At 49.5% G+C, this 28,000-nt stretch overlaps 1 protein-coding gene across 6 annotated transcripts; it reads right to left on the reverse strand.

Annotated features, from left to right (window-relative positions):
• Nucleotides 1-901: 901 nt before the first annotated feature.
• Nucleotides 902-28,000, reverse strand: CFAP45 (cilia and flagella associated protein 45). 6 transcript variants are annotated; one of them, XM_076000275.1, is made up of 12 exons: nt 27,891-28,000; nt 21,881-21,956; nt 19,347-19,489; nt 17,092-17,236; nt 16,559-16,729; nt 14,582-14,760; nt 12,648-12,777; nt 8,758-8,904; nt 5,917-6,030; nt 5,127-5,320; nt 1,417-1,641; nt 902-1,105 (listed from the first exon to the last, which is right to left on the reverse strand). In XM_076000275.1, exons 1-12 carry the CDS (start codon nt 27,980-27,982, stop codon nt 1,027-1,029), a joined length of 1,695 nt encoding a protein of 564 aa, XP_075856390.1. In that variant the 5' UTR covers nt 27,983-28,000; the 3' UTR covers nt 902-1,026. The 6 variants fall into 6 exon arrangements, with proteins under 6 accessions (XP_075856390.1, XP_012604641.1, XP_075856392.1 ...); XM_012749187.3 differs by having other exon boundaries at nt 21,881-22,006; nt 27,891-27,976; XM_076000277.1 differs by lacking the exon at nt 27,891-28,000 and adding an exon at nt 27,507-27,778.

A 28,000-nucleotide genomic window follows, 5' to 3' on the forward strand; every position in this document is an offset into this window, starting at 1 on the left:
AATGGGAGCCTGATAACCAGGGTCCTTCCAGAAAGGCTGAGCCATTTCTAAAAGGTACAAGGGATGAGGTGGGGACCAGCGGGGACAGAAAGCAGGAGCTGTCTGGCACAGGTGACAGGCTGCTGTGAGGGTGCACCCAGGACTGTCCACCGCCTGTTCACTGAGTGCCAGGGGGTACCCGGCATGTGGTAGGCACTCCATGTTTGAATAAGTGAATGAATGAATAGAGAGCAGTGTGGGGCAAAGTGAGGAAAGTTAAAACAGACAAAAAAATGGCACTGGGGGGCCCCACCTATGGAGGAGAGTTGGACCAAGTAGAGCCCGGCCATGTGGGGGTGGGGACAGCTGTGTTTGGGGGTGGAGTGCAGGCCCTGGGCGTGCCTCATCGGGGATGGGGCCGGTGCCTGTGGCAGCACTGCCTGGGGTTGAAAGGCCCTGGCAGGAGAGGGCTGGGACAGGTAGAGTGAGCTCCAGGTTCAAACGCCACCCCCTCCACAGATGTGGTCTGAGTCATGGGTGTGAGCGCAGCTGGCCCAGCACCTCCTTCAGCTCCACCCCGCCCAGCCCGGGCCCCAGCCCCTCGGTGACAGAGCAGCATCTCTAGCGCTGCCTTAATGCCCTGAAATGCCGCTGGACCAGGCGTTGGGTGGGACAGAGACAAGACTGTGCTGAAAGTGGACATCCCAGGGGGTCACAGAAAGGCCAAGGGACACCAGGACAAAGGGACCTCCTGGCTTAAGGAGCAATGTTCATGGGAGAGCATCCTCCCATTCCCCAAACCCGAGCACCAGGCAGTCCTGGCTCGACGCCGCCCTCACTCTATGCCCCCGCAACCTGTTTTGCTCCACCTTCAATACCCTGTGGCAGCCACATCCCCACAACAAGGAAGCTGAGCTGCTCCTTAGAGAAGTAGAATAGATTTTAATCTGTAACTGTGACATGTCTAGGTTAGCAGCAATTATGGACCCCCAGAGACAGGGCAGAATTTGTCCCCCGAAGGCATGCCAAGGACCACGGAGGCCCCACTCACTTCACCGAGGCAGCCTGCAGGAGGTTAGCTTTGCGCTCGGCTTCAATGCAGTACTTCTCAGGAAGGCCAGTGGCTCTGCAGGGGAACACCGGGCAGGTGTCGGGGGAGGAAGCAGGCTCCGGGTGGGGTTTACAGACTCCGCTCCCACAGTGCACCCCCAACACGTTCAGGCCAGGGCTCCCACACAGCCAGGAAGACCCCAGCCCACAACCTCCTCTGGGGCCTCCTGCAGAGGGACAGACCCGAGTGGGGAGAAGGGCCCTCCCTGAGCGCCTCTGCCATGGACCTCCGCCCCGAGTCCCACACTTTCCAGCCTGCCATGCTGGCTCTTCGAGGAAGAGGAGAGGAGTTGGTGGAGGGTTTGGGGGGGGGGGATTCCAGCGCACCTCAGCTCTTCAAGCTTCTTCCTCTTGATGTCATCAATGCGCTCACGCCGCTTCTGGGCCTCCTCTTTGAGGCGCTGGCCCTCCTCGAAGGTGGTGATCCGGTTCTGCACCAGCTTCTGCTGGTTCTCTCGCACCTGGCGCCGGAGCTCGTTGGCATGCTGTAAGTACTCTGTGGCCTTTTTCTCCTCCTCCAGCCGCTCCCTCTCAATCTGCTCTCTCTGAGCCCTGGGGTGGGGGGGAGACACAGCCGAGGAAAGGTGCTGGGGGAGCCCCTTGGGTGGGCCCCTGGGTGGGCCCCTCCCGCAGACACGCTTCAGAGACCACAGCCCCCCAGGCTCCGGCCCTCTTCTGCCGCTGGAAGGCCAGGCCCAAAGGCTGACCTTCCCACCCAGCCAGGACCTTCCCATCCAGCCAGCCTCATGGACAAGCAACTGTACGTCATGCTTAGAAGGGCCCCATGCTTGGTTTCATGCTCTGCTGTCACTGTTTTGAAACTCTTAATATTTTTCAACAAGAGCCTCCACATTCTTATTTTTCATTGGGCCCTGCAAATGATGTAGCTGGCCCTACACTCAGGGTTTTACCCCCTGGGAGCTGTTGTTCCTACTCTTCCATCATAACAAGGCATAACTTCTCTCCAGCTTATTCTAAAATATCTCCTTCCCTACCTCCCTTCCTTCCTTCTTTCCTTCCTTCTTTCCTTCCTTCCTTCCTTCCTTCCTTCCTTCCTTCCTTCCTTCCTTCCTTCCTTCCTTCCTTCCTTTTCCCACCAACCATATTGATAACAATAACAAAACCAACAAAGGGATACCTGGAAAGTTAAAGGACATGGCCAAGTCTGGAATGCTAGCTCTACCTTGGTTGCTGGAAGAAGGAAGGAGCTCAGCCTGATACCTCTCGTCTCTCTTATTGATCCATCTTTCCAAATTCCTCTTAGAAACCTCTTCCACAAAGATACTTCATGGACCCTGACGTCAGGGAGAAAATTGCTACTGGCAACTAGACAGACTCAGAAAAAAACTCAAATGAAATGCATTCACATCTCAGAGGAAATGCCGTTATAGGCCATCTTGAGCTAGCATCTAATTTCTTTCTCAGCATGATCACAAACAAAAACAAAATGTAAAATCATCTGAGGCAGGAATCGTTCACCTGCTCTCCTACCCTAGGGTCACTCATACCTCAATAAAGGTACCAAAAACACTGCTTCACTTCCTCATTTCCCTCCAGCCTTCTTCCAAGATCCACCATACATGGGGCATCCTCTCAACTCTCAGCAACTCTTTCCACCATGCAAGCATCTCCTAAAATTCTACACCTGCTCCAGAGCCTGCCCAGTTTATCATGTGAAAACTGCTGGCTTCCTTGTCCCTCTGTGTTTAGACACCAAATCCCTATGGCCCAGACACATCTATGAGAGCAGGAAGACTCTCCTCTTCACCTTGCCATTGTTTCCCTATGTGTACCACAGTTTTCTATTTCTATTTCTATTCTATTCTATTTCTATTTCACATTCTTCCGAGTGGAGGGGTAAGTGTGGAAAAGGGGGCTCTATGTGAGCAACTAGAGAGCCCCTGGGGTAGTAGGCAGGTGAAACTCCAGATGGGGAAGACCCCCAAATGCCCAGGCCTCACCCCAGGTCATTTAAATCACGGTTGTGGAGCTGGAGGCCGGGCATCAGTGTTTTCTGAAAGTTCCCAGGCATTTCTAAGAACCACTGGGTAGGATAGGTCGACTATCTCTGCTTAGTCAATAAGCATCCCTCTGTCCAGAAACAGGAAGTCCAATAGAAGCCACACAGGACGCCATACTTTTGAAGTAGGAAGCGTTGGATTGCTGGCTGTGGCAGAGAAGCTCCCAGCGTGAAGACATTTACCATGGTGGTCACATGACCCTAGGGTCTAGACACTAGGTCTAGATGCAAACCTAGAACAACAGGTGAAGTTGAACTTCTCCAAAGGGGTTGATCTAGCTTTAATATCTGGCTAATGTGTCTGCTTCAGGAAAACAGAAAAAAGGAGAGATAAATGAGTCAATAGCAGAAGTGGGACTTTAATTTTATTCCACTAATATCTATTGGTGCCTGTTAAAGACAACAGATGTCCAAGGGCATGGAGGCCAGGGGAGCAGCAGGAAGACATCTGGAAGGCAGTATGGAGCCCAAGGGCAGGATCTTTGGGGGAATTTAGGAGGCTGTCTTCTCCTCCAGGTGTCTGATGACCATGGCACCACCCTGAGGGCAGGGAAAGCTACAGAGCCATTGGGGACAGGCTCAGGCCCACAGTCCAACAAAAGGTAAAAACTGTGGCTCTGGCGAGGATGAAAGTTCCTGCAGATCTGTTCTGCCTCTGGCTGGGAGCTGGGTAGCCTTGTCTGGCGTGCAACCAACTGAGGCATTACCAAGAAGAAAGACCTGGAGCATATAGACCAAGAAAGCTGGGCTGCACTGTTCAATCTCCATCTGAGCATAATTCTATAATTTTATGTCCCCCTCCCACCAATGCAAATTTTGTTTGGTTTGTTTCCTTTTGGAAAATTTTGATCTTATATAGAACCTGAACCAAGGCAAAAAGGGACTCGTTCCCACTTAGGCAAGGAAAACACCTCCGGGTCTGGTGGCAGCAGATCTGGCTGGTAGAACATAGAGCAGAGGGGGAAACCAGTGGCAAAGGGGGCAGAACAGTGAGAGATGTGAATGCCTAGCTTCCACTTATGTTGGACTTATCATCGAGCAAACAGAGAGAACTATACAGTAAAAGGGTAAAAAGCTGCCAAGGAGGAAAGATGGATTAAAAAGGTGAGGTTCATCCAAACGTGAATTTCTAACATGCTTCCTCTGGAATGGGCAAGAGTAGTTATATTAATTTCTAATTCCTCCATGGCATCTAGCACAGAAAGCTCTGAATTTATGTGCTTAATACATATTTTTCAAATGAATGGCAAAGAGCTCCCTTAAAGTCCTGCTCCAATGATTCACAGTCCTTAGTGTCTGAAGTTCTTCTTTCTAACTTTCTTAAACCTCTGATGCTGCACTTTCATCCCTAATTTGCAAAGGGACATGGGACATGGGGAGGAGAAGGAACCAGATTTATACCTTTATTTATACCTTTACTGCTGTAGGGTTAATAATCACAATAATCTCCAATTCCTTAAATACTTCTAGGTGCTATTTTCCAATTCTCTAATCATAAAATTCATGGTTTCAGTGGCTTTGAAATATATATATTTTGAGACAGAGTCTCACTCTGTTGCCCGGGATAGAGTGCCATGGCATCAGCCTAGCTCACAGCAACTTCAAACTCCTGGGCTCAAGCAATCCTCCTGCCTCAGCCACCGAAATAGCTAGGACTACAGGCATGCACCACCATGCCCGCCTAATTTTTCTACATATTTTTAGTTGGCCAATTAATTTCTTTCTATTTATAGTAGAGACGGGGTCCCACTCTTGCTCATCCTGGTTTCAAACTCCTGACCTTGAGTGATCCTCCCGCCTCGGCCTCCCAGAGTGCTAGGATTACAGGCGTGAGCCACCAGCCCCGGCCAGCTTTGAAATATTTTAACCAACCATCCATTTGGAATGATCCCACCAACCCAGTCAAGATGGGTGAGCATCACTCCATTCGAATGCCAGGAAGCTTCTCTCTATCCAATATGGACCATCCCTGCTACAGTACAAGGAAAGGAAACCAAGGTTCCCAGGCCTGTCCTACCGGAGAATCCTCTCGAACTCATCCCGGTCACGTTGCACCTGAACAGCCAGGGTGTGCTCCTTGAAAGCCACCTGTTCCAGCCGACTTTTCCGCAGTTTGGCTTCTATTTCCATCTTCTTCTGTGCATTTTCCTTTTCTTTTCTGCGCCACTCTCTGTCTGCAACCTCCTGGTTGCGCTTGGCCCGCAAGGCATCCTGGGAAAGCGGGATGGACCAGTGAGGGTACAAGATAACCTCGGGTGTGGACCAGGTGCCTTCAGGAAGACACCTGCTTACAGACTCTGACATGGTCTGCTCCGAGAAGCACCATGAGTTTCTCTGGCAGCAAGTTATTCTAGGAACGAATTAATGGAATCCCGTCATAGAACTTTTGGGTCAGAGGATACCCTGAGGGGTCATCTTGTCTTTCCGGCCCACTCATTCCGGTTCTTTCCCTGTACCTCAAACACCTCCAGGCAGTCCTGCAATTGCTTCTAATTTTAAAAACTGCTAATGATGGAGATGCCACAGTTTCCTCTGGTGACACATTTCATTGGTTAGTTAAGGTTGAAAGTTCTTCTTTAGTTAGGAGTCAGAAACTTTCTCTTGAACCTTAAGCACAGAATGCACTGCTCTATCCTTGCTGCCACAGGAACTGGGGTCAGGCCCTCCCCTGCCTTCTCAAGCCACTGAAGTCTAGATAACTTGCCTGCTCTCTACTATATCTCCACCCTTGAGGCCATTTTACAGGCTTTCAAAGGAAGAGTCAAGGGAATGGGAAAGGCAGAGGGAATCCCAAACTAAGCAGGTACCTGTTCCGCCTGGTAGTCCTGGGCTTTCTCCTGCAAAGCCCTCAGGCGGGTGATCTCCTTCTCTTTCTCCTTCCGGATTCTCTCCTGCTCGGCCTCAAAGTCTGTTTCTCGAGCCTGCCGGAAGTAAAGGCCTTGTAGAATAGTGTACATTGCTCCAGATTTGCAGGGAGAAACAAAACCCCTGCAAGAGACTTTCCAACATTTCCCCTCCTACTTCCTGACTCCTTTTGCAATAGGGCAAAACGACTTTAGCAATGCAGGAACATAAAAACAATTAGCATTTGTAAAATGATTCGTTGTTAACAAAATGCCTTCCCATGTATTATTACAGAGAGACCTCACAACATCTCATGAGACGGATAATATACATGAGGAAACTGACGTTCACAGAGATCTAGGGTCCTGCCCAAGATCCCCCAGCCAGTAAACTAACAGGATTTGAACACAGGTATCCTGAGCCCAGCTTTCATACTCCTTCCACTACATCACAGACAATTGTTAAGTTGCAAGGCCACTGGGCCAAGTAATAACGGTGGCTCCCTGCCTGTCTTGTAAAATGCAGCAGGTGGAGGTTATCGCATTGGCCCCTGGGCAAATGGCCAACCCTGCCTTGGGCAGTCCCACAGGGCCTAGCAGATGCCTAAAGAGTGAACCATCAAAATCAGCTCCATTTCCACTTATCTGAAAGAGCAGCCATATCCCTAAAAGCTTCCCAAACCCAACTTCCCAATTGTCATTCTTGAGCCATCATAAAACTAATAATGCAGGTTGGCTGGAAATGTAATCTTTCCATAAAGAACCTTCCTTGGCCCTCATTCTACCTGCCCTGACTTCTGTGAAGCCCAGCGAATTGCCTGCTTGTGTGTTGTGCACAGCTACGTGTCAAGCTGCTTCCTCTGTCCACCTGGCCCTAGATGGCACAGCAGGGAACTCTGGATGCTTCTACAACCAATCTCTGCCTGTAGCTCTGAAGAGTGCAAGAACAGACACCACGAAGAGGCCGGAGAAGGGCTTGTGGAATACCTAGATACTTCCAGTGGACTGTGGACACACCCAAGTGCCGTATCCCTTGGCCAGCCTCCAGCTTCTCCCAGCTCCACCCTGGCAATGTCCTTGCATGAAAACAAGACATATTCCTCTCCTCTTTAGAAGTCCATGGTAATTCCTCATCATTCCACCCTTCCAGCTCTGCTCAAGATACAGGACACCCCCAGCAACTGCTCTCAGCTTTCCATCACTTCACTACACTCATTTCTTACCATGACCACAACACTGTCTGCTGCAGCCAGCAAATCTGTTCACTAACTCCTACACATAGTCAGCTCATTAGCACCACCTTCGCCCTTTCAGGGAAATAGTGGTTGAGTTCCAGTGACGTATGTGCCATTATTCTAGGTACTCTCAGCCTAGTATCATAGCGCAGCGGTCGCCAACCTTTTTGGCACCAGGGACAGGTTTCTTGGAAGATAATTTTTCCATGGATGGCTGGTGGGTGGGTTGGTGGGTGCAGAGCTAAGGCGGTGATGGGAGTGACGGGGAGTGGCCGTAAGCACAAATGAGGCTTCACTTACTCGCCTGCTGCTCACCTCCTGCTGTGCAGCTCCCTGGGTCCTAAGTTTCACGGAAGACAATTTTTCTACAGATGTGGGGAGGGATGGGGCCATGGAACTTTGCGGCCCAGTCCCTAACAGGCCACAGACTAGTACTGGTCCGAGGCCCAGGGGCCTGGGGAATGCAGTGACAGTGGATGCACACTGAAGCATTCCACGTGTTTTAAATCAATCAATGACTACTTCACAGGATTATTATAACGATTGAGTAACACATGGAAAACACTTAGCACAGAGCCTATGCACACACTGCTCAATAAACAATAGTTATATTACAATATAACAATAGTTATTATGTAGGAACCATCTCTGTCCCCAATCCTGTGTTCTTGTTCAATTGCCTGCATATCTCCAGCATCCAATGAGAATACTAAAGCCCACAAACATTGCTGAGCTGGTTTGTATTAGGAATAAATAGGTATAATAAATAAAGATGCCTTTTCAAATTATACACACACACACACACACACACACTCGCCCTTCATTACAACTACTGTGGAGGGGCATAGAGAAGTAGGATGTGGTTTTTGTCATTGTAGAACTTCAAAGCTAGCAGGGGAGACAAGACCAACACACGAAGAGTTTAATAACTTTCCTGCCACCTTGAGTACTTCCTCCTCTTTTTATATAAATCCATGTTCACACTATCTAAACCATGCTTACAAGCCTTCTTTTGCCCTCCACTCCCCACAGACCCCAATCATTTCCTTACTTAATTTTACTCTGGATTGGGTCCACACTTTCGTGGGGTACATCCATCTGTGACGTATGCAGGTGGTGCTCTCTGCACTCGTCCCTACAGGTTCTGCAGTGGGCCTGGGAGAACACTCTACTTCCTGAGTCCAGGACACAGTACAGGATGCCCAGTGTAGGAGTTTCCACGAGAAATTTATGGGGCAGCTGACTCATTACTGGGAGCGTAATTATCCAAGTCATGAGGAATCCACAAAAACCTCCCTTTCACCAGTAGCTTTACTTGTCTTCCCTGCCTGCATATGACCCTCATCCCAACATCCACTCCAAGGTGTCAATGAGGATAAAAACACGCTGATTTGGGTGTTCTTTCTAGGCTGCTCTCTGTTCACAAACAAGCGGGCTGGCCAAGAGGAAGAGAAAGAGAGGCCAGCCCTTGATCTAAGGACGTGCGCTTTGAAATGAAGACGCCCCTCTCCCTGCGACAGACACTCCACTCCTGGCCAGAGGCCCCGGGCATCAGAACCCAGGTCCCTACCATCTTCTTCTCCGTGAACTCCATCACCATCTGGTCCGCCAGCCTCTCCTGAGCCAGCAGCTCTGCTTTCTGTTTCTGGTTTTCGTCATTGATGCGCTTAATCTCAGCTTGCATCTTCAGTTTTTGCTGGTGCCTTTGTTCCATATCCTGCCAGCAAAAGAAAGAGATCCTCAGATTAGGAGGAGGCGAGACAAACGCTCCTGTCACCTAGGGATAGACAGACACGGGTGGAGGCAGGGAGACGAATGCATGCGGCCGGCGTGTGGCTCCCGTCACTGTCCTTCGGGAAAGCTGTTCTTTCCAAGGGCGCAAACGCCCTCGTCTACGAAATGGCCTCTCTACAGCCTTCTTCCAACTTGACTCCGGGCAGCCCCTGATGCTGCTGGTCTCTATATACTTTCAGGAAACGGGGCTCTGACAGTTCCGCACAGCGTCTCCCACATGTCAAGCTAAATCCTATCCCTGTAGCTCTGCTCACCACCGCCTCCCTCGGCTTTCAATTTCCTCCTCCCGTTTAAGCCCACACGTCGCATCTCCATTCAGTGGTGATGATAGAAATAATAAATACTGCCCTAAGTGAGTACCTTCTAATTTGGGGGGGGGCACTCTACATGGCCTACCCCTAATACCCAAATATGTCCCCAAACCCTGAAAGTTAGGCCTTGTTATCTCTCTTGTCCAGATGAAGAAACAGAGGTCCAAAACGGAAGTGACTTGCCCACAGCCACGCAGCTAATAAACTCCAGAGCCAGAATTTTGAAACCTCGTTCTGCCTAAAGTTCCAGCCTGCCCTGGAAATCTTACTTGGTTGCCCCAGCTTTCAGTTCTCCCTCCATTTCTGAACTCCCTCTGCACTTACGGTGGTGCCATAACTCTTGGGAGGTGACCACACACGGCCTTGTAGGTCCCCAGTGATTTCCTATGTGTTCACTTGGTCCCAACGAGAGGGCAGGAACCTTGGATCACACTTCCTCCCCTCCCCAGCAGCTTGTAACCCAATGCAAGGAAAATAGGAAATACTCAAACTTTTGCCAGATGAAGCAGGGCAGGGGGTCCAAAGTGAGTGGCATATGAGAGAGAGAGGGGAAATGGTGCTCGACACAGAGAAGCATGTGTCTCTGTGAGTGGTGGGGATCAAAGTACCAGTGTGACCCTAGGCAACAAGATCTTTCTAAGGAAGGAGTCCCTGCCTCTCCCAGGCCCTGGCCTTCAGAAGCTCGCAATGTTCAGACCCCTTCCAAGCCCAGGCACATCCTCAGGTCGCAATGCAGAGGGGCAGCAGACTCTCGTGCAGCTGGCCCCCCAGTCACCTCCCATCCACCCTAGACTCCTCGCTTCAAAAACCCATCATCTCACCCCACCTCCCACGCTGCTTCCAGCTCTTTCCATTTCTTCAAAGACTAAATCCCTCCCTGGCCTTCCAGCTCCTCCTCAGCTGGCTTCTGCCCTGACCATCCAGCCAAGGTGACTCTGCCTGTGTGTCATCCTCCAGGGCTGGCTCTCCACCAGCGTGACCCGCTGCCCAGTTCAGGGCTCCTTCCTCCAGGAAGACTCGGAACCAGACGGCACAGCAACTGCCCGCCTCCCAGGCCCGCGTGCTGTGAGTTGCAGGCTCAGCATTCTCTCACTCTCACTGTGCCTACTTCTCTGCTCACTCCACTTTTCCTGTCTGCCCCTCCGACTCTCACGCTGCCTCCCTGCCTTTTCTTCCTTTCCTTTCTAAACTTCTTCACTCTGGTTTTAGGCCTGCCACGGGTACCCTAGGCATCATTCAATCCCACTGACCCTCAAAGCTAACCAAGCTGCTGACCTCTGATCCATGGCCCATGTACAAACATGCATTTATTTACTTACTTCTTTGCCTATTTCTTTCCTTTTTGGCTTTTTTGTTTTTGTTGGTTCATTTCATTTTCAAGAAACCAAAAAACTTTCTCTGTCTCTCATCTTTGAAGCCCTTCCAAAGCAACCCCAGATAAACTCCCTTTACTCTTCTCCATCTTGCCAGCAAGAGGGAAAATTTGCCCTTTGCACTCCCCGAGATGGTAAGGCAGGTTGAAAGCTGGGAAGGCACAGGTTCCTACCCTAAAATTGCCCAATAACACTTCCTAGAGACTCAGGGAGTGCCTGTTAGAAGGACATCGAAAGGACAGTGACACAACATCGATGTCATGGTGTTGACTCACTGACTCCTGGGGCCTCTTGATGAGCCCACCAGTTGCCACTCCCCACGATCTAGTAGGATTCTCCAGTCTTCACTTCTCAGCCCCTACCCTGCGTATTTGCTCCATGCCTCTCCTTCCTGGCCCGTTCCCAGTCTCTTTCTCCAGAGCCAGGAAGTGAGGGAACGCAGCTAAGTCCTTCTGTCTGTTGTCTTGGCCCCCATTGGTCCCCTTCTCACGCAGTTCACACGGCTACATGCCCCTCATCTTCCCTGGCTGCCAGGTGATCGTCATCCCACTCCTTGAGCAGACCTGCACACTGCAGGCACTCTGAGAAGATGTCCTGATTACAGGTCTGCCCACCTGTGGGACCAGGGCTCCTCCCCTGTTCACCACCATCAAATGCACTGGCTGATGACAATTCCATCACCCTTGACACGGGGAGGGGGAAATAAAAGAATACGTGTTCCACACGTTAAATGACACCATGAGGAAACAATCCCACAAATCCAGAATGCGGGGCGTTCTTCAAGCCCACTAGCCTGGATGCTTCAAAATGCCAGTGTTATAAAGATGAATGAATGAATAAATGAATGAATAAATAAATGAATGAATAAATGAATGAGGAAACTCTTCTAAATCAAAACAGACTAAAGAGACTTAAGCAAATGCAATGTGCAAAACTTGATTGGAGCCTGGTTTGGGAAAAAGAAAACAACTGTAAATACATTTTTTGAACAATTGGAAAGATTTCAAAGTAGATTAAATATTAGATGATATTATAGAATCAATGGATTAGAGTTTTTGAAGTGGGATGTGATAATGGCATTGTTGACATGTGAAAGAGTGTCCCTGTTCTTCAGGGATGCAGGCTGAAGCATTTAGTGGCAAAGTATCAAGGTATTTGCAACTTACTTTCGAATAGTTTAAGAATAGATAACATATGTATATACCCCTAGAAAGAAGCAAGCAACTAAGGCAAATTGTCAACAATCATAAATCTAGATGCAGAGTTTATAAGCATGGTACAATTCTTTCAACTTTTCTAGATGTATAAAAATTTTCAAAATAAAAAAATTGAGATAAAAAATAAATGCTCCAAATACCTGCCACATTCCTCCTCACTGTGCTAAGAGTTTTTGTACATTGCAACAGACCCGAAAAGGTAAATAGAAGAGGATTTTTTAAGTCTATTTAGTTTAGGCAGGTATGTCATCATTCCTTTTGCAATAGATATGGCTACTAATTTTATTTAGGCTAACAGGAAGAAAAGGTTTGGCTTCACAACACAATTAATGACAATGGAATGCTATGTACTTTGAATGAGGTAAGAGCTGGGAGGCTGGACCTAAGATATTGCTACTGTTCATCTGCAAGGTGTGTAATATCCCTAGGTAATTGAGGGAAGACTATAAAACATCCCTATGTTTACCTGTGCAAAGTATGCTGCCGTATGTTTCCTGTATGTGTCCTTTTACATCAATGTGTCTGTCTTGGACCCCCAAGTCCCTGGGAGGCAGGGGCAATATCTATCCAAATCACTGCTCACCCCCCAGCATGACACTGTGGCGAAATGGATGTTTAACTTGGCAATAAAAAGTGGATAGTGATGATACTGTGAAATGAGCATACGCCTGACAGAAAACCAGTCAACACCCTGAAATCCCAAAATCTCGGAGGGCTTTGTTGCTGCTGCTGGTGACAGTTGGCATTGTCTGTCCGGACTGTTACCCTTAGGTCCTCCTCTTGGAGCTGTTCCAAATACTCCAGCATCTGCTCCTTCTCCTGCTCCCTCTGCTCAGCGAGCAGTGATCGCTCCTCCTTGTTCTTTTCCATCTGCTCCACAATGTCCCGTCTTCCTCTGGGAGGGAACAGTGCCACAATGTCTTAAAAACCAAGGGTCCGTGCCTATCTGCTCCAACCTCCACCCAAATAACCCCCAAGATGGGAAGAATCTCAGGAACAATTTGACAAGTGCCCCTTAAACTCTGATATGCTTCACGGACCCAGAACAAAGCCCTTCCCCAGCATGTCCTGAAGGGTCGGCCTCTTTCTTCTGAGCTCCTGGTTCTGGGGCTCACTTGTCCTGAGATTCCCCTTCTTCACTTGTTTGCCCAGGAGTTCACTCCATACCATAATACATCTTCTCCCTTCCAGTATGTAGAGTTTCTGAAATCCTACCACCTCCCAAGTCTTCCCAAACTAATCACAGGAAGCTAGCTTCTTATGCTGGCCTCACAGAGCTGCACAGAGTTTAAAAAAAAAAAATCCCAATACTTTTAATTCCTCTAGTGTTTCTGCTCTCATTCAATTCAACTTGTCTTTCCACCCCACCTCCCATGCCTGGGTTGGTTACCACCTTTTTTTATATTCTATCTCACATTTGAACATTGTCAGCTGCTGGTAGACAGGGCTGGGTCTGAGAAAGTCTCTCCACTTAGCAATGTCCCAGCTCAACAGCAAAAAGCGAGGCAGCCGGGTTCTACAAGCAGTGCTGCCAGGACATTAATAAGTGGAGAGACTTCCTCAGACTCAGCCCTGGCTATCAGCAGGTGCACCTAGCCCCCATGACAAAGGAGCAAAGGCTGGAAGAATGGGAGAAGACACAGATCAAGGTGAGAAATCAAGGGGAAGGAGCATGAGATTCACATTCAGACAGAGCACTCGAACAGCTGCATGACTCCAGATGAAATAAACAGGAGCAATGAATCAAAGAGTTACACGGAAACAGGTTTGGAGTTGCCTAATGAAGCAGAGATTTTTTTTTTCCCCTTCACTGGAGCTATTTATGCTGAAGATGGACAGCTACTTGGCCACTAAATGAGCTTTTACTAGGAGCCTAGTATTGTCTCCCAGAAGTAGCCTACTATAAGTCATCTCCATGAATGGTTCAAGAGAATAGAATACAGCTGGGGAGATAAAGGTTCTATTCAATGTAGTATGAGGACTATTTCTAGAGGTAATTCATGGATCATATGGTTGGGGTTTTAATACTAGGCCAGTATGATCCTATGATTCACTTCCTCTGGGACTTTTCCTTTTCTGCAAAATGAAGGGGAGACTGAATTTATTCATTCTAACATGAATTAGACACCTCCTACAGGCCAAATACTCTGCTAGGCCCAGGAGCAACAGAAATAATAATAAGGCAGTGGCCCTGTCTTCAATGAGTGCACCACCTAGCAAGGGCCAGAGAGTGACAGGGCACAGAGCAGGGAGCCCCTAACCTACCTGATGAAGTGAGGGCAGTTTCTGAGCGGAGGTGACAGCAAAGCTACGTATAAGGGAAGGAGAGAGCATTTTCCAGAGGGAAAAGGAAAGAGAAGGGGATTCAAAAAAAAAAAAAAAAAAGGGAACAACAAAAGCCATGAACTTGTGACAAGGTCTAGTACGTTGGGGGAAACGGGGGAAAGCGTAGAGAGGATGGCAGGAAGTGGTGAGAAATGAGACTGAATTAGGACTAGATTGTGAAGCATCTATTAGGGTCTTAGAAATAAGCTTTAAAAAGTCCTGCGATTCTATGTATTGCTTTATGAAAGCTTTGAGATAATAATAGATGGTGATAATGACCATCTCTAATCTCCTCCCTCTCTGCTAGGCTACACATGGACCTCAAGACACATGGAAGTGGCTGAAAGAGGGGGATGCCAAAACCACATCTTTACCTTATTCTTTCCTCCCTCCTCTTCTTGTCCTGCTCCTCCTGCTTTTGAATGGATTTCTGCCGCTCCACTTCCATCATCTGATCCAGTCGCTTCTCCTCTGCATCCAATTCCTTTTGGATCTGCCGCTTCTCCAGGATTTGGGCGTCCCGGATGGCGTGGCACTTGGCATTGAGGATGACCTGGAAAGTGGACATAAAATTGTGGCACTAAGCTTAGGGGTGGGGAAGTTTAAGGGGGGGAGAAGTGGAAGCAGAATACTGCACTGCCGAGTGCGCAGGAGATGCACATGGCTACTCCCAAGTCTGGAGAAGCAAGAGCGTGCTTCTGTTAACCCCTCAGCACGGCTCAGCTCAAACATTTGCTGGGCTCCTACTAGGGTCCAAGGTCTGTGCAAGGAAAAGCCTGGAATAGCATCTTTCAGGGAATTGAATTTTTTTTTTTTTTTTTGAGTCTCACTCTGTGGCCCTGGGTAGAGTGCAGTGGCGTCATCATATCTCACTGCAACCTCAAACTCCTGGGCTCAAGCAATCCTCTAGCCTCAGCCTCCCAAGTAACTGGGACTTCAAGGTGCATGCCATGATGCCCAGCTAATTTTTCTATTTTTTGTAGAGACAGGGTCTCACTCTTGCCCAGGCTGGTCTCAAACTCCTGAAAACTCAAGCAATCCTCCCAACTCAGGCTCCCAGAGTGCCAGGACTACAGGCATGAGCCACCGCACCTGGCCAGAGTATTGAATCTTAGTGTTTGTGGGGTAATGGATCACTCTTTGGAAATATGATGAAAGCTAGGGGCCCTCTCCTCCATAAAATTCAATTACATAAAATTATACATAATTTCCATAAAACTTCAGGGGTCCATGATTCCACTTAGAGACCCATGAATTCCAAGTTAAGACCCCTTGTTCTACTCCTCAGGGAAGTTAAGGCCTCTTGCAGAGGCCAAGCCACAAAGATTCAAAGATTTTTAAGCTGGATGAGCACAAAATAACACAAAAGAGGATGAAAAATCATGGCTCCATCAATAAGAAACAAAGTAAAAGCTTTGGAAAATAAAAAGAGGCATAAGTCGAGAAATTTACCTGAGAGACAGAAATCGGAGATGAGGGATTAGAGAGTCAATATTTTTCATTTGGTCAGGAAGTGAACCACATGCAAACGAGTTACAAAATAGAATTCAAATAAGCCTCTGATCTTTACATGCTCAGCTAAAGGAAGCACTTTGGGTACTTCAAAAAGCATCCAATTAGGCCGGGCGTGGTGGCTCACGCCCGTAATCCTAGCACTTTAGGAGGCCGAGGCGGGCGGATTGCTCAAGGTCAGGAGTTCGAAACCAGCCTGAGCGAGACCCCGTCTCTACCAAAAATAGAAATAAATTAATTGACCAACTAAAAATATATAGAAAAAAAAAATTAGCCGGGCATGGTGGTGCATGCCTGTAGTCCCAGCTACTCGGGAGGCTGAGGCAGTAGGATCGCTGAGACCCGGAGATTGAGGTTGCTGTGAGCCAGGCTGACGCCACGGCACTCACTCTAGCCTGGGCAACAAAGTGAGACTCTGTCTCAAAAAAAAAAAAAAAGCATCCAATTGCCTCGAACACCATACGTGGCCAGAATGGAACAAGCAGGATAAAAATAAAAGTAATACCCTCACATCTATTTATCATTCCACAGTCCACAAAGGCTCTCCTGTATATTAGCTTATTTAATCCTGCGAATAATTCTGCTAAGCAGTTTTACCACCTTCATTTTACAAATGATGAAAATGAGGCTCAGAGAGGTCAAGTGACTTGCTCAAAGTCACCCAGCAAGCAAGTAGCAAAGCCAGCCCTCCCTCTGATCACAGCAACTACCGTGGCAGGTGCAGCTCTCCCCCAACCCCGTCCCTGCCCTCAGTCCCTCTCCTTGTCCAGTGTGTGAACAGGAGGAGGGAGGAGGGAGTGGCAGTGAGCCCCAGAGGAGGAGGAGACGGAGAAACCCACCTTGTTCATGTGCTTGAGCTCCTCCTCCTGCTCCATCCGAAGATTGTTGGCTCTCTGCAGGAGGCTCTGGGCCCGCTCCTTGGCCACCTCCTCCAGGTCGTCGAGCTTCTTGTTTTTCCTCCACACCATTTCCTTCTGTTTCATGATCTTCTTGCGTGTCGTCACTGCATCCTAAGGGAGACCAGTCAGGACTGGGGGGGACTGTTCCCCGTGCTCTGTGCCCTGGCACTTGCCTGGCTCCTGCAGGTGACCCAATGCAGTGCCGCCTCAGCCCACCATGCCATCTGAACAGGAAGCTTCACTGCCTGGCCACATTCTCGGCGCTGCCCGGGGCCCCAGTTGCTTCTATATCCCATCTCAAGTATTTCTCTCTGGTCTTGCCTCTGCAACATTTCTCCATTAAGTACACATTCGTCCCTCGTGTTAGGGTCCCCTAACTAGGGTTCCCACTGCCGTGAGAAACTGGCCTCCCCCCAGCACATTTCTACTCTGCCACCCATCCACAGAGGGGAAGGCTCGGGGAGGTTGACTACCACGATGGCTTCCTTCTCCTTCTTGAAGGCCTGCTCCCTGGCCTCGAGCTCTTCGTTGGTCAGGACGTGGGATGCCCCTTTGATCCGCTCAAACTCCTCAGGGCTGATGATTAGGGACTCCCCAGAGGGGTCCTCCTTGGGAACGCTGACAAGGAGCGAACAGTTAGGGAGAGGAGGGGGCAAGCTCTCGGCACCACCTCAAGCCTTCCCTGCTCTCTTCCCCTCCCCGCATCATGCCAACCCTCGGGCATGGACTCGGCCAAAGGCGGGAGAGACTGCAACCGTGCCATGGGGTCCACCGGGGAGAGGGGGTTCCAAGTGAGGGTCGGGTAGCATTGCAGGTTAAAAAGAGACATCAGTCCCTTTTGTACAAGGTCCAGTTCCTATGTTACCTTCTCTGTGGCAGCTGACACCCTCGCCTGTGTTCTCCAATGCCCCCCAGAGGCCGAATAGATCACACCTCCTGCTCTGAGCCCCCGCACACCCTGCTCACACTGCCTGCGTCATGGCCAACCGTGCAGGGGCTGTTTCCTTTACGAGCGAGCCTCTTCAGGACACAAACTCCGGCTTAACCACACTGGCAGCCTCGTTTCTGGCACGGTGCATGGCACAGAGGGAGAGCTCAAAGCTGTTAAATTGAACTCTAAAAATAGATTAACCCTCAAGGATAGCATAATAAGGGGCAAAGGAACACCAGACCGGGTTGAAACGGATGCTAGTGAGAAACCTAAGCGTCCCTGTCCATCCAGCCTGGAGAGAAGCTTTGAACCCTAAATATTAATTAAAATCTCTGATCAACAATAGCTGGAGACATGTCTATAGACCCCTCCTTTCTGGCTGCCCAACCCATTCAACAAACCAATAGCTAATTATAATGATTACAAGCAAATGACATACATTAAAGATGGGGGAGGCAGCAGGTGGGGGGTGGCAACAAAGCTGCTTCGGGGTGAGGCCATTTAACAGGTGCATGGCAACAGGACGCTGACAGTCTGAGACAGGAAGTGAAACCTCATCTAATAAAACTAATGGGGGGGGAGGATCCAGGAGGTGGACAGAATGAGTGGATTTGGGCTTAGCCAAGATCAGGCGTCCTTAAACTATGGCCCTCGGGCCACATGCAGCCCGCCGAGGACATTTATCCGGCCCACCGGGTGTTTTTTGCCTCCGCTGCCTGTCCTGCTTAGCAGTGGACTCGTCCCAGGCCCACAGTGCGCACGCTCCAACGGTCTCAAGGACAGAGAACTGGCCCCCTGCTTAAAAAGTTTGAGGACCCCTGGCCAAGATCTTGTCATTCACTGAGCAACGTGGCCCCAAACACCCTGGGATCTGGCGTGACCAGGGAGTGATCTTGAATCTAAGACAGCAGCTCTGAAAAATAACCAGCCACTTAACCTCCACCATGTTTCCAGGACTAGGACACTCCAAGAAGGAGCCCTTCCTCAGGCCTCAGGAGTGGCAGCAGAGCTGGTGACCACGTCTGGCCATTCACTGCCAGAGCTGACCAGACAGCGCTCAATAAGGAGCTGCCGTCAAGTGCGGCTTGGGACTCTGTCCCAGCTGTGCCTCCCAGCTCATGGCACAAGCAGTATGTTCTGGGAATTCAAATTTTTAGCAGGTGGAGCCAGAGTAGGGAGAACGGTTGTAGAGACTGAAGCACTAACCCCAGAGCTAAACCTCTCAGCACTTGCGCACTGCTGCGCTAGGTCTGACCCCCTAAGAGGGGCCCAAGCAGGGGGCAACTGCAGTCAGGAAGCAGCCTGGGCTAATCCCAGAGGAACCCAAGGAGCCCCTGTGAATTTCCTCTTATGGCATCAGAGGCTGGGAAGAAGCCGGGGGGCGGATTAGGCATCTGTTCAGTTTCCCTTTGCTTCAGATTCGTAATGCAGCCGAAAGGAAGTGACTCATCTGGATGACTTCTGCCTACCAAGTGCACTAATGGGGACTTAGAGGGGACCCACTAGGCACCTCCCCTCTACCAGTCTCCTAGAGCCCACAGCCAGTCAGAAGAAAGGGAGGGGAAAGGAGCTGGGAATAGAGGCCAATGGCAATAATAGAAAGAACAAGGAAGAAACAAGAGAGGCCAAGATGGAGAAGAAAGAAAGACCCATCAAACAAAAAGGGACGGATGAATAGGAAGGTGGGGATTAGAGTGACAGAAGGAAACCAGGCACGCTTCCGCATCTCCCTGCAAAGATCCCTCCCAGAAGAGCAGGCTGAGGGAGGCAGGGCGGAGCTGTGCCCCGGGTACTCACATAAGCTCTCGGACCATGTCCCTGGTGATAAGCTGGATGGTCTCTGGCTTGTGGTCCAAGCCCAGGGCACTGAGAGTCTTCCCAATGGTATGCTTGTCCCGGAGCAGCACGATGGGGCTGTCGCTGTGGCCCTGGCCCAGGGGCTGCGAGGTCAGAAAAACCAGCTTAGGAGCTGGGCAGCCCACTTCCTGCTGGTCAGCCCTAACTTCAAGTGTAGCCCTCCGGTCTCCTGGGGCTTCCGACCCATCCAGGGGCAGGGGAGGCCGGCGGGGGCCCAGACTGCAGGACCACTGGGAGTAGCCAGGGCCCTGAGAAAGCAGCGTGGTGCCCTCTCTCTGAGCCTGGCGGGGTGTGTTCTCTACTGACCGGCTCTTCTGAGAGCGAGGCCTCTTGTGCTTGTGCAGGCACTCCTCTCGGGATGGGAGGGATAGTGGGGGGTGGGGAGCTCGAGCGTGTGCCTATGTCCCGCTTAAAATCATCAAGAATGAAAATTAAAATTTTGGTCTCTAGGTTCTCCTCTCTTCATGAAAGATTCTCCTTTATGAAAGAGAAAATATTAACAATAATCTCTCTGGGACCACACAGTGAGTTTGAAGCCATACAATTTGTTACAGACGAATATAATCTATGACATTAGTAATTTTTAATCCTTTCTAATGATTAATTTGCTTTGAACACCCCCCCCCAAAAAAAAAGTCATACTGAGGGAGTTAGAAATAGCTAAAGCGCCTGGTAGAGACCTATCCTTAAAATTTTATGTGAGGGCTGGTGGCTCACGCCTATAATCCTAGCACTCTGGGAGGGCGAGGTGGGCGGATTGCTCAAGGTCAGGAGTTCAAAACCAGCCTAAGCAAGAGCGAGACCCCGTCTCTACTAAAAAAATAGAAAGAAATTAATTGGCAAAATAATATATATAGAAAAAATTAGCCAGGCATGGTGGCACATGCCTGTAGTCCCAGCTACTTGGGAGGCTGAGGCAGAAGGATTGCTTGAGCCCAGGAGTTTGAGGTTGCTGTGAGCTAGGCTGACGCCATGGCACTCACTCTAGCCTGGGCAACAAAGCAAGACTCTGTCTCAAAAAACATATAAATTTAATATGAGGATGTCACTAAGTTGGAATTCAGCAAGAAGAATACAGATTAGCTGTATGATTTTTTTTTTCCAAGACTCTCTGACCTTGAAGGAGTTAGATAACAAGAAAATGAAATCACTTATTTCAGGAAATGTCTAAACACAGGAGAGAATTTCATTTGTCGTTAAGGCAGTAACTGTGCTCCTGACCGGAGGCAGGGCCATGATGGCCTTGCCTGTCCTCAGACCGCCACTCCGCACGGACAGTGCTGAGCACTGCTGCCACCTGCTGCCCATCTCTGCTTCCCAGCGGGCACGACTCGGTCCTGCCACAGGCCACTTCTGCCCCCTACAGGCCACTTCTGCCCCCTACTGCCGGTTGAGAGACTTCCTAGATTCTCACCCACCGACGTGGCCGAGGAAACTGGGCCAGGGACAAGCATTTTTCTGAACGCCCCCTTTTTCGCTATCCAGCATTGACTACTACTCCTGGAGAGCTCCGCCACTTCCGAATCTCTCTTTGCTTTCATGAGAAAATTCCACATGGACAAAAATTCCACATTCCCAAAACAAACAAACAAACAAAAAATGTCTGTAAGTGAAATTGCATCCCTTTGATTCTTTCTCTTACTAATAGGAAAATTGCTGCAGGGTGAGGGTCTTCTGAATGGAGAAAGAGGCCCTCTTGAACCCTCTGGAAGCTCCCCTTTGATTCATGTTGAGGATGGAGAGGTTAGTGATAGACATCCACTCTCCTCTCCCCGACCCACCGGCCCTGCTGCCAGAGGGATTCAGGCCACCAGGGGTGTCTTTCTCCTCTTTCTCTTTTCCTTTTCTCTTAATCTCCCACAGCCATTCTCTCCATGTCTCATTCTCTTTTTCTCCTTCCCTCTCTTCCTTCTCACCTACTAAACTTCATGTGTATCAAAACTATTCAAAGCAATTCTCTAGCTCTCCTTTTCTGGACAAAAGGAGCTACCAACCTCCTAGCCTGGATGACACTTGCAGATAAAGACCTACTCATTTCCCAAAGCTAAGTCATTGTTTCAGTTGGGCAGCTGGGAAAGGAGGATGGTTTTGCGTTGTGTTCTGATGCTATTATTCTTGGATGGAGGGGGAAGGATGTCGGCGTGTGCCTGCAAACTTAGCCCACAGGCCTTCAAATGTTTCCGTCATGGAGCTCTCACTGAGCAACTATTGCACTCTCTACGGAAGAGCCTCTCTTTTGACATTACAACAGATTTTAAATGCTGCGAAGGCATGAGGAATTTCAGGGGTGGAAGCAGCCAGGCACTCCTGTTTACATAAGCCCCACTTGATGCCAAAGTTCTGCGGCTCGGTTCTCAGAACTTCCCTTTGTCTTCGGTCTGAGAGAGTTACCTATGACAGCCAGGTGACCCAGTGCAGGCTTTGTCCTGAGCACTGCTATTCTGGGCCACCTGGAGGAACTTGTTGAGGGTTACCTTCATGGCTCCAAAGAGGCTCTCATCTACCTCAGAGCTTATGGCTTTGGTCCGATAGCGAGTCCTAGTCCTTGACCTGTTGGAAGCGGAAGAGGAGGAGCTCAAGATGCCAGTTGTGCTTAGCGGCTGCAGGAAGAGGCAGAAAATGTATGTCATCAGTACTGAGCGGCATCCGGGCCCTGGGCAGTAAACACTTCTCCAGCCTGCACTGGCAAGGGCTGGGGGTGGGGGGGTGCAGGGTGCAGGCGAGGCATGTGGAAAAAGCACTTGCCCCACCTGAAACATAAGGGGCAAAGAGCCACAGGTGGATGACATCCCCACAGAAGGAGGAGGGGTCTCTGCAAAAAGAGAGCTCTGCAGAGAGGAGCTTTTCTATAAACAAAAAAAAAGTTGATCTCATGGAAGTTGGCAGTAGAATCGGTGGTTACCAGAGGCTGGGGGGTAGCAGGGGTGGGGAGATGGGTAGAAGTTGGCAATGGGGACAAAGTTATAGTCAGATAGGAGGCATAAGTTCTGGTACTCTGTTGCACAGTATGGTGACTACAAGTAACAATAATGTATATTTCAATATAGCTAAAAGAGAGGATTTTGAGTTTTCTTACCACAAAGAAATGATAACTGTTTGAGATCATGGATGTGTTAAGTACCCTGATTTGATCATTATGCAATGTACACACATATTAAAACATCACACTATACCCCATAAATATGTGCAATTGTTTTGTGTCAATTAACAACAAAATAAAACATTTTAAAAGGGGGAGCATTTCTGTAGTCCCTGAAGCTGAGGAAGGCAATCAGTCATACAGTATGAAAGGAAGGATGAAGGAAGCAGGGATGGCAGGAGGAGAGGAGCCACAGTTTCTCCTCATTGTTCATCTGGTTCCGGTTTCCCACAAGGACAACCTCTTGTGCAGCATCTGGGCTTGCCTCCCCAGAAATGCACGGTGTCCTCTTTGCCTGCAACCTTCTCAGCATGAGCTCCAAGACTCTTCACAAACGACACTACTGTTTGACCTCCTTCAAGTCCCTGCAATCTCATAGGTTATGGCAGGGACCAGAGGATATAAAGGACGGAAAAGCACCTCACCTGCTGCTTGGCATGTGGCCAGTGCCTAATAAACTTTAGGCAGTGGATGAACGATGAATGATTACCAGCTATAATCGGGAAAACCGGTTCTGTCTCTCCCAGGACCACTTAGTGTTCATGAGTCATTTTTTACCCCCTACTATCCTCCTATTTTTGCAAATTCCCCATCTAAGCAGTTGTGGGAGATGGGGCTCCTCTCCAACTACAGAAGCTGAATACACCAGATGTTTGCCTTCCCAGCTTGGCCAAGGGACCTGGGCTTAGCCAATGAGATCACCCCAGCCTGACAATGGCAGGGAACTAGTGATGCAAGAAGCAGAACAAGGAAAACCTTTCTGATCAAGGCAACAGTGGCAGCCAGACCCAGTGCCTGGGGTGACACCGATAAGGGACACTAGCAGCAGCAACCCACATCCAGAGCTGGCAGTGCTGGAGTGCAGCAGGGCATCAGGGGCCCTTGCCAGACCGGTTCTAGGTTTTCATTTTAGCCTTGGTTCTGGCAGCAGAGCCTCTCATTGTTCCTAGTTTCCAAGTCTATTTTCCCAGCCGTGGTGTAAAATCTATGAGCACTCCAAAGTCCTCTAAATACGCACCCTTCTACTGAAATTAGAGCCCTAGCTCTGTTGCTTATAACCAAGAACTCTGACTGATACAACCTCCATTCCCAAAGGTCAGGCCAGCTTCAGCTCAGCCCCAAGAGTAGATGTCTATCTCTAGCAGGCAGCGTCTGTAAGGACTGCTGGACGACTCCAGACTTACGCTAAGGCTGATTCAAATCTCACCTTGGAGGAGCCCTTGCCCTCCACACCTCTGTAAGCTAGGCTACCCTGGGGCACTGGCCAGACACGCTGTGTCTCCCCAGGCCTGGGTACCAGCAGCTGTCAAGGGGGCAGGGTAGGCAGGGACATGGACCTTGCATTCCAGGTCACTAAACACTGGACAGTGTTTTGAAAGCTCTCTCTGATCTGCCATTAACAACAAAACACCCCAGCACCTGCTCCACCTGTATCAGGTTTTCACACTCAATTGGGCAATTATTCTCCAGCTGGCTCTGTCCTGTACAGTGAGCACTGCTGTGTGTGCCTTTCCCTGGCACAGCCAGCAAAAGGCTCACAGAGGGAGTCCCCCTTCTACGTCCTCAGTCAGCCCCAATATAGCAGAGCAGAAAAAAACTTGGATTTATTAAAAGGTAAATAAAGCAGCCCTGAGGATGCCTAATAACAGCCTCGGAAGGGTTATTATATGGTGGGTGGTGAGCAACTGCTCCCCTTTCCACTAAAAATAGAATAAGAGGAAATGAATAGAAACTGTAGTAGTTGGGATTGAGGCTAAACATTGGGAATAACTGGAAAGGTAGAAGGCTTTGGATCATGAGCTCTGCACATAATTAAGGAAAAAGGTGCAGTGCCTGGCACTTAGTAGGAACTCAACATGTGTTTGATGAAGAACAAAAGAATGAAACTGAGCGAGATGACCTGTTGAGGACTGCAGACCAGATTGAGACAGTTGCCTTTTGGAAATATGCCTCCACCATTCCACATTTTCCAGATCATGTATGTGGTCTGCACTGTGGATAATAACATATGTGAAAGGGCTTTGGAGTGCAGATGGAAATTATTGTTTTGCACTTGTTTTCCTGTTTCTTTTCAATGGCCCCTGCAGGTTCTCCCTTGTGCTCAGGTGTCCGCCGGGCTGCAGGTCGTTCCTCCAGGTCTGAGACTGCATCTGCCCTTTCCTACACCCTCGGTACCCAGGTCAAGGGGAAGTCACAAGGAATACTCGACTGCCTGAGCCTAGAGGTCGGAACAGAGGAAGGAAAACAGATGACCACAGAAAAGCGGCCACTGGGCAGGACAGAGGGAAGCTCTGAGCTCTAGGGTTGGGTGGCTGAGAAAACCTCATTTGGGAAATGCTGACTTTGAAGCCACAAGCCTTACACAAGGGTTAGAATAAACAGTTTTGCCAAGAGCAACAAGAAGGATTAGGGAGGTCATTGTGTAAAAGGACCAGAAACAATGAAGAACCAAGCATAAAGGGACAGCTGGATCTCTCTGGGACAGAAGCTGTAGCCAAGAGGTTCTTTTAAGAGGTAAAGAGCTGGCCGGGCGCTGTGGCTCACGCCTGTAATCCTAGCTCTTGGGAGGCCGAGGCGGGCGGATTGCTCAAGGTCAGGAGTTCAAAACCAGCCTGAGCAAGAGCGAGACCCCGTCTCTACTATAAATAGAAAGAAATTAATTGGCCAACTGATATATATATAAAAAAAAAAAATTAGCCGGGCATAGTGGCACATGCCTGTAGTCCCAGCTACTCGGGAGGCTGAGGCAGAAGGATCACTCGAGCCCAGGAGTTTGAGGTTGCTGTGAGCTAGGCTGACGCCACGGCACTCACTCTAGCCTGGCCAACAAAGCGAGACTCTGTCTCAAAAAAAAAAAAAAAAAAAAAAAAAAGAGGTAAAGAGCTGGTTTTATTTCTTGAGTGACCAAATAAATATCGCCAAGAAGCTGAGCAGTGCCCAGAGAGAAGCACACCTAGTCCTGCCCGGGAGAGGCAGCTCTTCTCAGCTCCTAAAGGCGGGGCAGGGGAAGCTGACGACTGGGGACAAATAAAGATGCCAGCCCTGCTTTCGTATTTTCATCTTGGTGACCCAGCTGACTCTCCCTCTCTTCATAAACCTCCTGCCCCAGGAGCACAAGAACTCAGCCACCACTACCGGCTGTATGAGAGACTCTGATGTAGAAAAATTAGCTCATCAAACACATGATGATTTTGAGTTATAGTCATGAATACAGAACTATCTCCATAACATATTAATTTTTAAAGAAAACACATTTTAAGAAACATAAGTATTCCTGTAAAAACGTTTGTATGGAGGGTGTGCACCTAGAATGCATGACTGAAAGAATGTTCACAAAAATGCTCAACAGTAATTTCAGGTGAGGCCTGTGATGTTTCTCATGTTGAATAATTTTCTGCAATGAGTAAGGTAACTGTTTTCATGACCAGAAAAAAAAAATACTAAAAGTGTTTTTATTTGAAAATAAAGCATAACAGCAGGCCTGGTGCCCTGACTCTGAAGGCATGAGAGTGCAGCCCTTAAAAAGCCACAGCATTTTATGTTCCGGGATCCAGAAGGTTTAGCTCAAATCGAGCAAGACGAAGCTGGAATAGGTCAGTGCTGTTTCCCTGACGTAACTGCAACACCTGTCAACTGAACAAAAACAAAGACATGTCCTTTCCTAGAGGTCCTCTCCACCCTGAGATCAGGTTCCTGCTTTGCATATAAAGTCACCACAGGCTGACAAACTCAGGCTTCAAACTCTTGGCCTGGTGCTACTTCCCTGCCTATACACTTGGGTTACTAACAAAATGGGGATTCCCATGCACCAAGCCCCCTGCCTTTTACTCTGAGTGGCCCACTCAGTTATCCCCTCCCTTCAAACGGGACGAGGTTGGCCATCTGCAGGATGCCACCTGAAGATGACGATCTAGTCAGTGCTGAGGTCCCCTCCCTCCTTCTGGAGGATGTTATGAGTTATTTTTGCAAGAGTTCTGGGAGTCTGCCTAACTGCGAGCCTTGTCACCACACCACCTCTTCTCACCCCCTCCAACACTCTCAAGCACCACACGCACACACGGTCACGCACACACACACCTGGCCTGCCAGAGATCACTAACTTAGACCCTCTGCTCTCAAAGGTGTCCATATGCCCCCTCCTGTCCCAGCGATTTCAGAAGGGTTCAGTCAGCTGGCCAAATCCCTGCCCTGAGTGGCCCTTCATGGAGAATCCCTGATCTGGGTGCTCTGCAGCCCACAAGTCTAGCCCAGGTACAACTCATTCATCAATGAGGGCTTGGAAATAGAAAAATTTTAAAGCAGGAGAGAAAGGGAACTAACATATCCTGTATGCCCTCAGACGCCAGGCATGATGCCATGCCCTCATGTACATACGTGTACTCCTGTGCTTGTCAAATGCTGCAGGGAGGTGAGGCACAATTAAATAAGATGCATAAGCAAAAGAGGACCCCCACTGCAACACTGCAGGGAGTCCTCAAAAGTTGGGAACTGCTCTTTGTTGGAGTCTTGTTTACTTAATAATTAACAAAGCACTTCTAAAGTCCACAGAGCCCCGGAAAAGCAGTGCAGCCTCTGAGCTTGACATGTGTCCACAAGTGCGCCTAAGTAACCAGCCTTGTCACTTGGTTGTGCCCCAGACATTCTAACATTAGTTCCCACAACCCAAGGCCCCAACACCTATCCTCTGCCCTCTCCCATCCCTTCAAGCCCAGGTATCACCCTCACAGCTCCTCCTAGGCCTTGGTGGCCTTCTCCACCTTCATGGCTCTTCTAGTCCTCCCCAGCCCAGGGAACCCCAGACTTGCCAGACTTGTCCCCATCTCTCTGCCAGGCCTTGCAAACCTGAGACCCTCCTCATTCATTCATTTCATTCATTGACAAAAGTTTATTGAATAACTACTGGGACCCAAGCCCTGCTAACAGAAGAGAAAACTGAGGCTCGGGGACATTAGGTGACTTACCCACAGTCACTCTGCTAGTTGGTGGCAGAACAGGTTCTAGGACCGATTATGTGGCCTCCTCCCCAGTGTCTGTTTCCACACCGCATCCCCCAGCCCAGGGAGGCCCCAGCCTGATGGCGTGGGGTGAGGGTTGGGACACCTCTTTCTCCCCAACTCCCCCACTCGGTACCACGCCACCCTTAATTCCTCTTTTGAACCCCCTCAGGACTTCCCTTGCTTCTTCTAGGAGTGTCCTCCTCACTGCCAGGCCTTCCTGACCCCTAGACTGAGACCCAACTTCTGCCCTCCCCCAGGCTCCCACTTTCCCCGCTCCGAACACCCACCCAAGACCGGACACATGGGGTCCCCAACCGAGGTTTCCTCCTGCGCCACCCAGGGCCTCACCATCTCAGCCGCACGTCTGAGAGGCTCAGCACCTCCGCCGCCTCGGCCGCCTGCACCGCCACCCCGGGCCCTGGGTGTTGACGCGTAACCATAGCAACCAAGAGCCCGCG

This window comes from Microcebus murinus, chromosome 2, assembly GCF_040939455.1.
Source record: "Microcebus murinus isolate Inina chromosome 2, M.murinus_Inina_mat1.0, whole genome shotgun sequence".
NCBI classification, from domain to species: domain Eukaryota; kingdom Metazoa; phylum Chordata; class Mammalia; order Primates; family Cheirogaleidae; genus Microcebus; species Microcebus murinus.

What these genes read in the sequence shown, in the direction of transcription:
- CFAP45 (XM_076000275.1), bottom strand. Translation starts at nt 27,982, where the DNA reads ATGGTTACGCGTCAACACCCAGGGCCCGGGGTGGCGGTGCAGGCGGCC. An exon ending in GACATGGTCCGAGAGCTTAT is followed by an intron (nt 17,237 to 19,346) that starts GTGAGTACCCGG and finishes GCTCCTTGTCAG; the next exon opens with CGTTCCCAAGGAGGACCCCT. An exon ending in AGGAGAAGGAAGCCATCGTG is followed by an intron (nt 16,730 to 17,091) that starts GTAGTCAACCTC and finishes GGTCTCCCTTAG; the next exon opens with GATGCAGTGACGACACGCAA.